Genomic DNA, 13,023 nt, shown 5'->3' on the forward strand with positions numbered 1-13,023 from the left:
AGGCTCGCGGGAGTGAAGGGCCTGTGCCGTGCAGGCCCGTCCCATCTGGGCGCAGTCTCCAGCTCACTTCCCACAGCAGGACCCATCCTGAAGGAAATGCTTTCACAAAGCGAAGCTCACAGTATTCTTTGCTTTGTCCTTGGCGCCCAGAGCCCTCGAAGGCCTCTGTTGTAAGGGCTGGTGAAGGTTAGAACTGCAAAAGCCGCTATGAAAACCAAAGATCGGACAGCATTGAAGTTGAGGTGCATGAGAGCAGGAAAAGGAGACTCAGTCGACCAAAGAAGAACCAAAGACCCTTGGCAACCAGTGTGCTTATCGCGGGGCTCTGTCGCGGGACCCCACTTCGGCGCTGTCCCTCTGGGAGCGCTCAGGACCAGCCTCCCCCTGGCCCCCTTGGGAAAGCTTGTCCTTTTGTCCTTCCTCCTCCGGAGGCCTTTTCTGGTGAGAGACGCCCAACGGTGTGGGCGTCAGCTCCTCCTGCTCTGCTCAGGCCTCCAGGAGGCTGGGAGAGGAATCAGCCTCCAGACCGGGCAGTGCCTCCCACGCGAATTCTGGGGCTGTCTGCTCTGTGGGCTCCTCTTACTGGCCTGCCCACCTTTTCTTTCTACCCCAATTTCTTTATCTAGTAATTTAAACATGTTAACGCTGTGGGTACATTCTGTGGACAGCCTCAGCTCCATCCTCAGACCCGTTTCCTGTTCTCTGCTACAAGATGACTGAGGTGTGGGCAGCCATGTCCCTCCACTGCCCACTGCTCCCCCGCGACTCGGGGCTGAGTCTGACCGAGAGTCACCTCTGCTTCTACGTGTCGGTAGCCTGAGGCCCATGAGAGTGGCATCCCCGGGGCAGCTGCCTTGTCCCGGGCTCGGGCCAGCGTTCGTCACGTCCCCAGGAGGCTGACTGTGCCCTCGGTGCCCGCAGGTGGTGTACTTCACGGCATCGCTGCCCTACTGTGTGCTCATCATCTACCTGATCAGGGGCCTCACGCTCCACGGAGCCACCAACGGCCTGCTGTACATGTTCACCCCTAAGGTACGGGGGGAGGGGGCAGCCCCGGGGGCACCTGTTCATCCACCATCTTGTTTCCAGAATGGGTGGGAAGAGGGGAAGAAGGAGGCCGGGTGGACACCATAGTGTAGTGGGTGGGGGGGGGGGGTGTGACCGCTTGGCTTTGGGAGGGGTGTGGGCTACCTGTGATACTGAGTCACCCCCTCAGACAAGCAGTCCCCACATTAACCCCTTGTCCTCCACACCACTGTCCGCTGCCCCAACCCCACACGCAGGCTCAGACCCCAGTCTCACTAGGAGCCCCGCCGGACTGTAGCTCTGCCCCAGCCATCTTACCCGCCTGCTCACGGGACTGCCTTTGAGACATAACAAGTTCATTTAGCAAATCTGGTGCCTGGAAACAGAATGAGGAGGCAGCTCCTGCTCAAATGGCCTCTCCCCACACATGCATTCAAAGTATCTCCTAATGCCAGGCCTGGACCGCCTCTACCAGGCATGCCCCCATCTCCGGGGCCCAGACCCTCTAAAGTGCCTGGGTCTGGGTCTGGCTCAGGACCTCCATCACTCTGAATCATCTGCCCTACTTTGCACAGCTTCTGTGGGTGAGCAGCAGCGGAAGGTGACACAAGGGGGGGGGATGTTTTTCATCTGCTGAGAGTGGACATGCCCCAGGGGCTTCTGTCCAGCTGAGTGCCACAGGCTGCTTGCCCACCTGGGGCTCCCGCCCCCTGCTGGCCTGTGAGCTTACAACGCCCTCCCCACTGGCTTTCCAGATGGAGCAGCTGGCCAACCCCAAGGCCTGGATCAATGCCGCCACCCAGATCTTCTTCTCCCTCGGCCTGGGCTTTGGCAGCCTGATCGCCTTTGCCAGCTACAACGAGCCCTCTAACAACTGCCAGAAGCACGCTGTCATCGTGTCCCTCATCAACAGCTCCACCTCCATATTCGCCAGCATCGTGACCTTCTCCATCTATGGCTTCAAGGCCACCTTCAACTATGAAAGTTGCTTGAACAAGTAAGACAGGGTAGCCCCGGGGAGCCTCTGCCTCAAGTTGGGAGGTGACACCCCAAAGCTCTGAGCTAAGGGAGGGGGAGGCTGGGAAGTCAGAGGTGTGGGTCAGAGAGTGCCTGGTTCACAGCCCTCGATGCAGGGTTCAGTCCAGCTCCCTGCCTTCACCATCAGCAGGTGGCCTAGTGGCCGGTCAGCGCCTGACAGAAGGGACAGAGGCAACTCAGGGTCTCCAAAGCACCCAGCACAAAAGCCCCTAGATTCTTCTGCCCCACCTCCCCCACCTCAGCAGTTTCAAACGCTCCTGAACTGAGCCATGGGGATCACCGATCTACTTTCTGAGAGCCCTTACCCAAAATACAAGGATACCTCCAGGAGGTCAGCTGTCCAGTGCGCCAGTCACTGGCCCTAAGGGGCTATTTACAAATTTAAATCTAGATTGATTTAAATGAATATAAATCCTAATGTAATCTTACTGAAATAAAGGCACTTAGCTTCCAGTGGATTGAAGTTGCTTCCTCTCTGTGCTAACCGCAGTCAAGTATCCGTTGCCGCAAATGTCAGGGGGGGACCACAGTGGACAGCACAGCTGTAGAACCTTTCATTTCCTTTCACAGGAAGTTCTGTGGGACAGTGCCGGCCCAGAGGTTAAAACAGCAGAGGTGTGTGGGTTTCTTGTGTTGCATATTTGAGGCTACTTTGAAGCCACTCGGAATCAGCCTGCCTGGTGGAAGGTCACCAGCCAGCAGAGACCCTTTCCTGGACAACGTCACCTGGTCAGGAAAGAGGAGAGACAGCTGGGCCCGGAGGTTGGGCAGCCCAGCCTTTTAAGCACTGATGTTCTGCTCTGCAGGGTGATCTTGCTGCTGACCAACGCCTTTGACCTTGAAGATGGCTTTTTGACGACCAGCAACCTGGAGCAGGTGAAGGACTACTTAGCGTCTGCCTTCCCCGACAAATACGGCGAGGTGTTCCCACAAATCAAAAACTGCAGCTTAGAAGCTGAGCTGGACACGGTAAGGCCCAGTGAGGTTGGGTTTGCTCTTCCCCATCGCGTCACAAGGGCCTCTGAGAGTCGTGAACCCCACCCCCAACCCTAGTGATGGTCAAGTTCCCCTGGGTTCTCTGTGACTTTTCTTTTCCTCTTCTCATTTTAAGACTTAAAAATATAGGAAATTGCAAAGAATGCTGTAACAAACACCCATATATATCCACCACTAAGAACAAACTGTTATAAACACTATTTTGTAGCTATTAGAAATGATGGTTTTTTTTCTATTTTTATCATTTAAATTTTTGTTACAGGAGAAAGCTAATGGCTTCTTGTATGCTGATCTTGTTTCTAGCAACCCTGCAAAAGTCTTTTTTTCTTTTCTCTCTTTTTTTTTTTAAAGATTTATTTATCCATGCATACAGACAAGCCAGAGGTGCAGGGGTTGAGAGGATTCACCAGAGACAGAGCAGGGAGCAGAACAGCCAGATGTACTGAAATACACTGCTGAGGGTAACAGCAGGCAGGTCAGGAAAGTTCTGCCATGCCATGTGGGTCATCTCCATGACTGGGGGTCAAACTCATGCAGCAGTGGCTCCAGGAGCTTCATAGTGCTGTGCTCCAACCTGTTGTGCCCCCAGGGAGAGCCCAAAAGTCCCTTTTTCATTCCCATATTGGTGTAGGTATTTTCTTATGTCTTCTAGGTAAATTCTTAGATCACCTGCAGATATAATTCTGCATTTTTATTTTCAATCCTTATATCTCATTTCCTTTTGCTTACTGCATTTTCTAGGATTTCTAACACAGTGCAAATAGAAGAGAGGGTGGGTACAGCTGTCTAATTCCTTTTTTTTTTTAAGATTTATTTATTTATGCAGAACTGGGGTACAAGCCAGAAGTGCAGGTAAGAGGATTTACCAGAGAGCAGTGGGGAGCAGAACAGGCAGATCAACAAAGTACACTGCTGAGGGGAGCAGCAGGCGAGACAGGAGAGGTCTGCTGCGCCCTGGGGGTCAACTCTCTGGCCAGGGATCGGACTCGTGCTGAAGCCGCGGCGGCTAGCTTCCTGGTGCTGCGTTTTAACCAATTGCACCTCCAGGAAGAGCCCATAGCCGCCGACTTCTTATATTTAATGTCATTACATCTAGAGTGTCTCTAGAGAATATTCTTCACGAAGAGGGACTCGTGAGGTCCATAGCTCTGCTTACTGGCAGGCTACCTGGGCGGGCTTATCACTTTGTTCCACGGTGAAGGCATTCCGGGTCATTGCCCGGATGAAGCCACAGCCTTCCTCCTGACTCATTACTTACACAGGCCCATAACAGGGCCTTCCCCTCACCGACCCGCTCTCCCATCAGCCCCAGCCCCAGCCCCAGCCTGCACTGCCCTATTTCTGTTTGGCCTCTTGGCTCCCACTGATCTTCTCATTTCGAATATTCTTTCTGTTTTGGGCCTCTGGGACTCCTCGTTTACTTTTAAGCTTAGTTCAACGTCCACAAATTATGTGGTTATTGATTTATATCGACTTCTCTACCCTGTTGTGTTTGTTCTCCTTCTGCGCTCCGCCGTTTCCCTTTATTCTCTCCTGCTGGAATGTTTATTCTCCGTGTCTCTTCTTGAACTTTCTCATGCATATTGAACTCTACACAGTCAGAAGTTAAACAGTATCTAGTCTCCTCCCAAACAGGATAAGGACTTTAGAACACTTTCATCTCATCCCTTCTACTTTATTTGAAATACTGTTCTTGTCCAGCCCCGCCTTTAAAACCCATAAACTGGATGCCATTGTGCATTTACACAGAGCATTGCCTTGGCCTACATGTTTGTATTTTATTTATTCACCTTTCCCTCTTGTATTCCAGCTGCCCATTGGGGTTCCCCCCCCCTTAAAGTTTATTATTATTATTATAGCAGTTTTTTTATGATAAATTCTCTCAGGTTTTGTCTGTAGATAAATGTCTATGATCCTCGTATTTTAAAGACAATATTCTCCCCGAGTAGACAATTCCAGCTTGGCAGTATCTTCTCTCATCACCTCAAAGCATTTCACCTGTGGATCTGGCGCCCTCTCTGGCTGCTGAATGTTCTTTGGTTCCAGAACTTCCCTGGTTCTTTCCATTTCTCCTATGATCTTCCCTTTGGCTTTGACTTCTACGTCTAAGGATGTTATTTGTCAATTCTAGGCATGGGTGAGCCACCTCCCTGGCTCTGGGGATCCATGTAATATTCTTATCTTCCAGTTTACCTCTTCTCTCCCTTTTCCCCTTTTGGAATTTCATGTGGATGCGCCTAGACCTTCTTGTCCTACCTGGCCTGTTCCTACCTGCACTGATTTCTCCTTAACATTCCCTCATCTTCTTAACTGCTCTTTCCCTGCCTTATGGATTCATCCCTGACATGTCTCAAAAATGCTCTCCACCCTATTGCTGGAGTTGTCAATGGAGAATCTTACACACTTTTTTATTTTTAATTTGCCATTCTTTATATGTGTTTCTTGTTAAACACTTAATACCTGCTCTTCAGCTCGCGAATACCTGCTCTTCAGCTCGCGTCTCCAAACTGCCACTCATAGCTGCCCCCTGCTGGCCACAAAGGGGAGTGTACCCCAGGGGAGTGTTGTCTCATCACTGACATATAGATCTTTCCACTGATGATAATAATAGGAAGCAGATCAATACTAGCAGGTTTTATACTTTTGAATTCTGTACAAGTTATCACTCCCTCGTGATTGCCCAATGGAGCTGATACCCCACCTTCCCCAGAGAGGAGACACCCCAGCACGCTGGAGAAGGTGTGCCAAACCTCATGTCTGATTCTGGTGACTCCCACTACGAGTGGCTGGTCTCATGTGGGTGTCCAATCTCTGTTTGCACGTGCCCTGCGTGATCGCCTCTGTCCTGAGAGTCTAGATTGGTGGGGCTTTCCCCCAAGAGTGTTTACTTCTTCTTCCTGCCGACACTCCCGCCCCAGCACCCCTTGGGCACCCTCAGGGGATTTGTGTTTAAGCAGGTGTTCCAAGGTCCAGTTCCACGGTTCAGTAGCCCCACAGTGCCGCTCTGGCCACCGAGCAGCACTGCTCGGCTGTTCCTGCTGGCACGGCCGCTCCCACACTCCCGGCAGCCGCTCTGGCTCGCTGCCCACCGCTGCTCCCAGCCTCAGAACACCCAGCCCGTGAAATATTGGAAGCAGAAGTTACCCGAGCATGCTTTCTTTTATTTCACCCAGGATTTAAGTGAGTTGTGGCAAGAAAGGAGAACTCAACGTTCTGAAGGGACTGGAACGTCTCTGGACCAATATAGCAGATACGGGCTCCTCACACCTCTCCCTTCTCTCTAGCCCAGGGGTGGGGGGCGGTAGACGGGCTCCACCCTCACTTCCGCATGATGTGGCTTCTTGTGGCTGCATTCATGGTGCCCCGAGGTGCCTAGTTTCAGGTGCCCCAAACCCCTTGGGTGTGTAACAGTGTGTCCTTGCTGCGGGCAGGCAGTCCAGGGCACCGGCCTGGCCTTCATCGTCTACACCGAGGCCATTAAGAACATGGAGGTGTCCCAGCTGTGGTCTGTGCTCTACTTCTTCATGCTGCTGATGCTGGGCATTGGGAGCATGCTGGGGAACACGGCAGCCATCCTCACCCCGCTGACCGACAGCAAGGTCATCTCCAGACACCTGCCCAAGGAGGCCATCTCAGGTGCGTGGCCAGTAGGAAGGAGGCAGGGCGGCGGTGGGGGAGGCAGCTGCCCGCCTTGCCATGTGCTTGTGGAGAGGCCACAGTCCTGCCATGCTCTCTTCATCTTGGGCCATCGGGGGCCCAGTGCGTGTGACTCACCTCTCAAGTCTGGCTCACTACATGAAGGAGAAATGACGGGGCCACGCGCTCCTTGGAAAAGACCACTCAGAGCTCCCCAGGCTGGGAGACATACTACCTTTGCCTCTGTTTTCATGGAGGCAACACAATAATGATATTTCAGATTCAGTGAATCTTATATACATATTCACCCAAGTAAACACCACAGGGTTAAGACACAAAACAAATCCCCCTACCTCAAGGATCCCCTTCCCAATCAGTGCACCCCAACTCCTAGAAGTCTACTCTGATGGGCTGTTTTAAAGAGCAGAGCCATAACAGAAAAGGGGGCGCCTCACCCGCATCCCAGGCACTTCTGCTGCTGGCTGCCCAGAAGGCCTGCTCCAGGTGTGCCTGGCCAAGTTGCATCCTGTTCCCCTAAAGATACACCAGCCCTTGAGAGTCTCGAAACTAAGATGAGAACCAGGAACTTGAAAAGCTGTTTAAAGGGAAAATGATCGAAAAGCAACAGGGCGAGAGAGAGCCCCAGGAAGACCTCCTGAAACAGAGCCCCGAGCTGCCGGGGCAAGGGGCCTGGGTGGCTGCAGGCTGGGGTTTGAGAACAGGGAATCGAATGTTACTGGCGGGGAAAGCAAGGTGCATGGACGTGGCTGAAGTCCCATGGTCTATCTGGGTGTGGTCCATCTTGGAGCTAGGCGGGAGCCCCCTCCCCTGCAGTTCAGTGGGGTGCGGGCTCGTGACCATCTGGAGGGGGATGTCTCATGGAGTCTGTGTACCCGCAGCTCTGCTTGGACCTGGTTTGGTCTCAGGCCTGTGAAGAGATAGCCCAGGAACGCAGAGACTAGAGTAAAATTAGTAAAACAAACAAAGCTAAAAAATAAAAATCATGATGGGCCAAGGAAATGCATGGCCACAGGTGCCCGGCTGGAGTGGTCACATGTCTCTAACCGTCTGTTCACCAGCCTGGCGGAGACATGGGGGCGGCAGCGTCTGGCCTGCCCAGGAGCTTCTGCTTCAGGCTGTCTGGGATCTTGGCGAGCTTCCTCTGCATGACCCCCGCAGGAGATGCTCTTTCTGTGGTCTCTTCACTCACTGTCTGCGAGACCACACAGGCTGCTGCCCTTAGCGTGGCTCCTGCCTGGGGCCACCACAGGTGTGACCACACCCCACGATACCGATCCGCTCTGCTGGTAGTGGGCGTTTGGGCATTCGGGAGGGACCCTGCTTTTGCCGTCCTCCCGCTCCCTGTTCCGCTCCACGCTCCTGCTCCACCCCGGCCCGCAGTGTGCAGGGCACCCTGCAGCACCCAGCCCTGGCTCTGCCGAACCCCTCCTCCACACCCAGGATGTCCCCCAGCCCCGGCCCATGACCTCGATGTCCTGTCCACCCAGCTGGAGCCGCCCACCCTCCGCCAGAGCGCTCTGACACTGGTCTCGCTGCTAGCACTGGAGTGGGGTCAGCATCACGTGAGCCTCCGGCTGCCCAGCCAGCTCTTGACCAGTGGGGCTCAGCAGCTGGTGGTGTGTAGGGTGGCCAGGAAGGGACAGGAGGGAACTTAGAGTCAAATACGCTTTATGGGGTCCCCAAGGGAGGCAGTGGTTGGAGGAGGGAACAGGAACCCAGGTTCTGGAGGATAAGGGGCAAAGCAGTGGTGCCATGAGCGTCCCTCCTCTCTGCTCTGAGCATCTCCATCTGTGCAAGCGGCCCCTGATGCTTTTCTCATGGGCCTAAGGCCGCGCTGCCCCTGGTAGTGGGAGCTGGATCAACACTGGTCCCTTCGCCCTCCCTTCCTCACCCCTGCTCAGACACAGCCCCCTCTTTGGGAATTCCTGCAGATCAAGTCTTTCCCCCCAGTGCTCCTCCTAGGGCCTCAGGGACTGGGTTGCTGGACAGCCCCGCCTCCTGGGTGAGACTGACCGCGTGGCCACGGCGGGCCAGCTCCCGTGGAGTCTGCCGCTCCCTGCCGGGCGGCTCCGGAATTAACCTCCATGACCCCTTGGGACAGCGCGCACTGACCCTCTTCCAGGCCCGCGCCAGAGTCCCGGGGGTGGGGGGGGGGGGTAGGGGCTTGCTGCTCCCGGCAAGCTAGATGAACGGGAGGAGGTCTCGGGCGGTGACAGCTGGTCTTGTGCCCCAGGTCTGGTGTGCCTCATCAACTGTGCCATCGGGATGGTGTTCACCATGGAGGCCGGGAACTACTGGTTCGACATCTTCAACGACTACGCGGCCACGCTGTCCTTGCTGCTCATCGTCCTGGTGGAGACGGTCGCCGTGTGCTACGTGTACGGGCTGCGGAGGTGAGGAGGCCGCGCTTGAGCCGCGCCAAGCCTGGAGGCGGCCCCCACGGGGGCAAGGGACTCCCCAGCGCACCTCCTTTTTCCTGCAGGCCTGGCGGTGTCCCAGGGCTCTCCTTCGCGCATGCCCACCTCACTTCCTGTAACCATCTCGTCTCTATTTCCTGTAGTCTCACTTTTTTAAAGATTTATTTATTTATGCTACAGAACTGGGGTACAGGCCAGAGGTGCAGGGGCGGTGAGAGGACTCACCAGAGACAGTGGGCAGCAGAACAGGCCAACTGATGAAGTACACTGCTGAGGGGAGCAGCGGGCGGGTCAGGAGAGGTCTGCCAGCCATGTGGTCACCTCCGGGGCTGGGGATTGAACTCATGCTGAAGTAGCTTTAGCTGCTTAGTGCTGTGCTTAAGCCTGCTGCGCCACCAGGGAGGGCCCCCTATATTCTCACTTTTTAATATAGGTCATTTGCCTGTTGAGCCTGCCGGACCCCAGTGGTTTCCAGGGACAGGGGCTTATGCCTCCAGGCACAGACACGGGTCATCAGCCACAGCAGAATTTTCGCGAACACAAGCCCAGTTGATAACTCACCTGCAGGTGGTCCCGGTGGTGGTGTATGTGGCTGGGCCGAGAACTGCTGGCCTAGCACTTCTGACCTTGAGGCTGCAGAGCAGTTAGCTGGGGGCTGGTCACTGCAGACAGTGACCACTGGGCCTTTGGGACAGATGGGGCCCACCAGCTGCGGTTGAGACTAGAGGCCATGCTCGGGGATGTAGCCGCTGGGCCCTGTCCTGAGACCCTGCCTGTCAAGCTGCCGTGGTCCTGGTCCCCCTTCTCTGCCCCAGTCTTTTCTGCTCCCCCAGACTGGTTTGAAGGTGGGGCAAGGAGCCCAAATGAAACCCCAGAGGGAGGCCCTTTGGCTCTACCCCTGTGTCCCTGGAGATAGGGAATCCCCTGCCACGCTGGGGGGTTTTCATGATCAAATCAGTCTAGGACAGAAGATGATAAACAAAGCTAAAATCTGACTCCCGTAGGACTTCCCAGAGCCTCGGTGACAACTGTGAATGTCAAAGAGGTTATCGTTTGCAGCATTTCCAAACTCTGGGGGGCTAAGAACTGGGCTCACCCTCCCCTGCCCCACCCCATACACGTTCACAGCAGCTGATGTTGTGAGGATGACTGGTGGGTAAGAGGAGTGGCCAGTGCCACGTTTCCCCCAACAGGGGTTTTCCTGGTGTGTGTGACTGCCAGTGCTGCTCTGGGAGAAGCCCTGTGTGGACAGGGCAAGTGGGTCAGAGGACATGCCGGTCCTGAGGGAGGGGTTGGTCACCTGAGAGGTATGCACCAGGAGAGGGAAGGCTGGAGAGAAAGGAGCAGCCCTGAGGGCCCACTGGAGTTGCTTGGAGAGGGGCCCAGTATACCCCAAGGGGTGGTGGTCAGTGACAGGGGTGGAGAAAGAGACAAAAGGGGCCCAGAGCTTTGTGAGCCCCATGAGGCCCCAGCTGCCTGGGAAGCCCTTCTGCCGACGTGGGGGACAGCGCCACCTAGTGGCCCCCGGCAGTGGTGCCAGCCTTTTTTCTGCAGGACTTACCCCCCCTTTTCCATCCTGGGCAACCCGGGACAGTGGATGAAAGGCCAAGTAAACCCCAATATTTTCTGAGAATCCAAATGTGTTCACATTTTTTTCCTCAATTTTAAAAAAGTATTTATTTATATATACAGAACTGGGGTACAGGCCAGAGGTGCAGGGATGGTGAGAGGATTCACCAGAGACAGAGTAGGGAGCAGAACAGGCTGACTGACAAAGTACACTGCTGAGGGGAGCAGCAGGCAGGTCAGGAGAGGTCTGCCGCGCCATGTGGGTCACTCCTGGGGCAGGGATCGAACTCACACTGGGGCTGCGGCTGCTAGCTTGCAGTGCTGCCTTTTAGCCTGTTGCGCCACCAGCGAGGGCCCGCAAGTGTTCGTGTTATGCAGTTGAGTCTTTGAGACTTCAGGCCTAGAATCTTGCTAGCTGAGCGGCCACACAGGGGCAGGGAGTGTCCATCTTATGTGGGCACCTAGGACATTCCATAGGTCCACGCCAGGCACAGGGCTGTGCTACAGCTGGCGACAGTCAGACCCACCTGCCCTCCAGGGCTGCCGCTCCCATCATGGGGAGCAGTTTAAAGAGCCCTGGACCGGAGGTAAGCTGGACACTAGTCCAGATTCTAGGCTGCAGTCAGCACTCCCTGCCTAGGTCTCCTCAGCATCACCGCCCAGCCCCAGGCTTCAGGCCCATCCTGAGGAGTGGGAGATGGCAGGACTAGCTTTTCCAAGGTGCTGAGGAGGCCCCCCACCCTTATTTGCGAGTGTATTAGAAATGCTGATTAGTCTCTCAACTCCTTGATAAAAAAGCGGTGTTGTTGTTGAATTTAGTCAGCATCAATTTAAAGAGCCTGCAGCCACAACCGAAGTCATCATGGGGATCTTCAGGCAGCTGCGTCTGGAAGCCTTGTGCTGGCCTCGCTCCAAGCCAGCCCCAGTGGGGCATACCGGCTGCTTTCTGTCCCCGGCTGGGCTCACCGTGTCCCAGAAAACCTGCTCTCATTTCCAGGGACAGAGAGTTTTGTCTCAGGCACTTTGCAATAGGCAGTAGAGCTGCTATAGACAGCGGGGTGGGAAAGGTGAGCCAGCTGTCCTGGGGTCCCTGGCGTGAGCCTGGCTGGCCACGTGTTTCCCGCACTCTCCCGGCAGGCCGGATGCAGCCTACACATCTGCATGGGCAGCCTCCTCCTGCAGGCCGGCGGGGTAGCTGCCACTGACACCCACCTCCTGTGCACAGGGGTGGGTGCTTGCTGGGCTGCCCTCTGCACTGGCCTCGGCCTTCTCCCCTTTCCCACCCCATGCCTCTTTTCCAGAAGAGTCTGAGAGGGGTCAGGAGGGCCTAGACAGTCTTCCTAAGCTAACAGGATATGCAAACTGGCCCACCGCACCCCAACAGCACGGCTCACCCAAACCTTCTCTCCCTGCTGTCCAACTAGATTTGAAAGCGACCTCAGGGCCATGACCGGCCGCACTCTGAACTGGTACTGGAAGGTCATGTGGGCTGGCGTGAGCCCACTGCTCATCATCAGCCTCTTCATCTTCTACCTGAGTGACTACATCCTCACGGGAACCCTGCAGTACCAAGCCTGGGACTCCACCCAGGTATCTCTCTCCTGGGGCCCCAAGGTCACTGGGGTGCAGACCCTCAGTTTTACCCCTTCCATGGCATGAGTGGGTGATGCACCGCAGCATGGAAACATCCTTCAGGTGTCAGAGCTGGGCTGAGTTTTCAAGCATGCGTGAAGTGAAGAGAATGAGGCCTCTCCAGAACTTGCCAGAGGGCAGAAGTGGGCTAGAAGCTGGGGGAAAGCCTCCCTGCAAAGCCATTGGTGCCTTCCTCTTGAGCTGCACACATCTCAGTAGCCCCTGAGCTTAGGAAAGGCTGAGAGTGCAAGCCTGAGGGCCTGTTCCTGGCCCCTGACCCTGGGGGCCCAGTGGAGTAGAATGGTGGAGAGGCCCTGGGCTGCGGCACCAGTTAACACTGGAGCTGCTGGGTCCTCGGAGGCGCTGGCTGTGGAGGTAGCTTCCCTGGGATGGGCTCGCTTAGGCCCCTGGCTGTGCACCAGCCAGAAAGGCAGCATGTTCATATTTTACTGACCAGGACCACTGTATCATGCATTTGACCCGGGGGTCCATCCTGGCTTAATTTTCATGAAAAGTAATCCTGCTGACTACCTATACACCCTTTCCTGTGGGTAGAAGATGCTGACCTCTAGCTGCAGTGTGTGGGGTGAGGAGTATGCAGTGAGGGTGTGAAGACCCCAAGGCTCCAGCTCACACCACTCCAGCGCCTGGGCCAGCACTCAGAAGGCTGCACTCGGTTCTCTCTGCT

The 13,023-nt window shown here is 55.3% G+C and overlaps 1 protein-coding gene across 1 annotated transcript in view; it reads left to right on the forward strand.

Moving 5' to 3' along the window:
• The window catches only part of SLC6A20 (solute carrier family 6 (proline IMINO transporter), member 20), a 36,047-nt gene that overhangs the window by 21,893 nt on the left and 1,131 nt on the right, over positions 1–13,023 (forward strand). The window contains exons 5-10 of the mRNA XM_004676247.2: positions 922–1,032; positions 1,782–2,023; positions 2,871–3,033; positions 6,492–6,696; positions 8,951–9,110; positions 12,128–12,293. Of these exons, the coding sequence (XP_004676304.1) occupies positions 922–1,032; positions 1,782–2,023; positions 2,871–3,033; positions 6,492–6,696; positions 8,951–9,110; positions 12,128–12,293 (1,047 nt within the window). The remainder of the gene's footprint in view (positions 1–921; positions 1,033–1,781; positions 2,024–2,870; positions 3,034–6,491; positions 6,697–8,950; positions 9,111–12,127; positions 12,294–13,023) is intronic.

Source organism: Condylura cristata, unplaced genomic scaffold (genome assembly GCF_000260355.1).
Source record: "Condylura cristata isolate star-nosed mole 26May11 unplaced genomic scaffold, ConCri1.0 scaffold00004, whole genome shotgun sequence".
Lineage (NCBI taxonomy): Eukaryota > Metazoa > Chordata > Mammalia > Eulipotyphla > Talpidae > Condylura > Condylura cristata.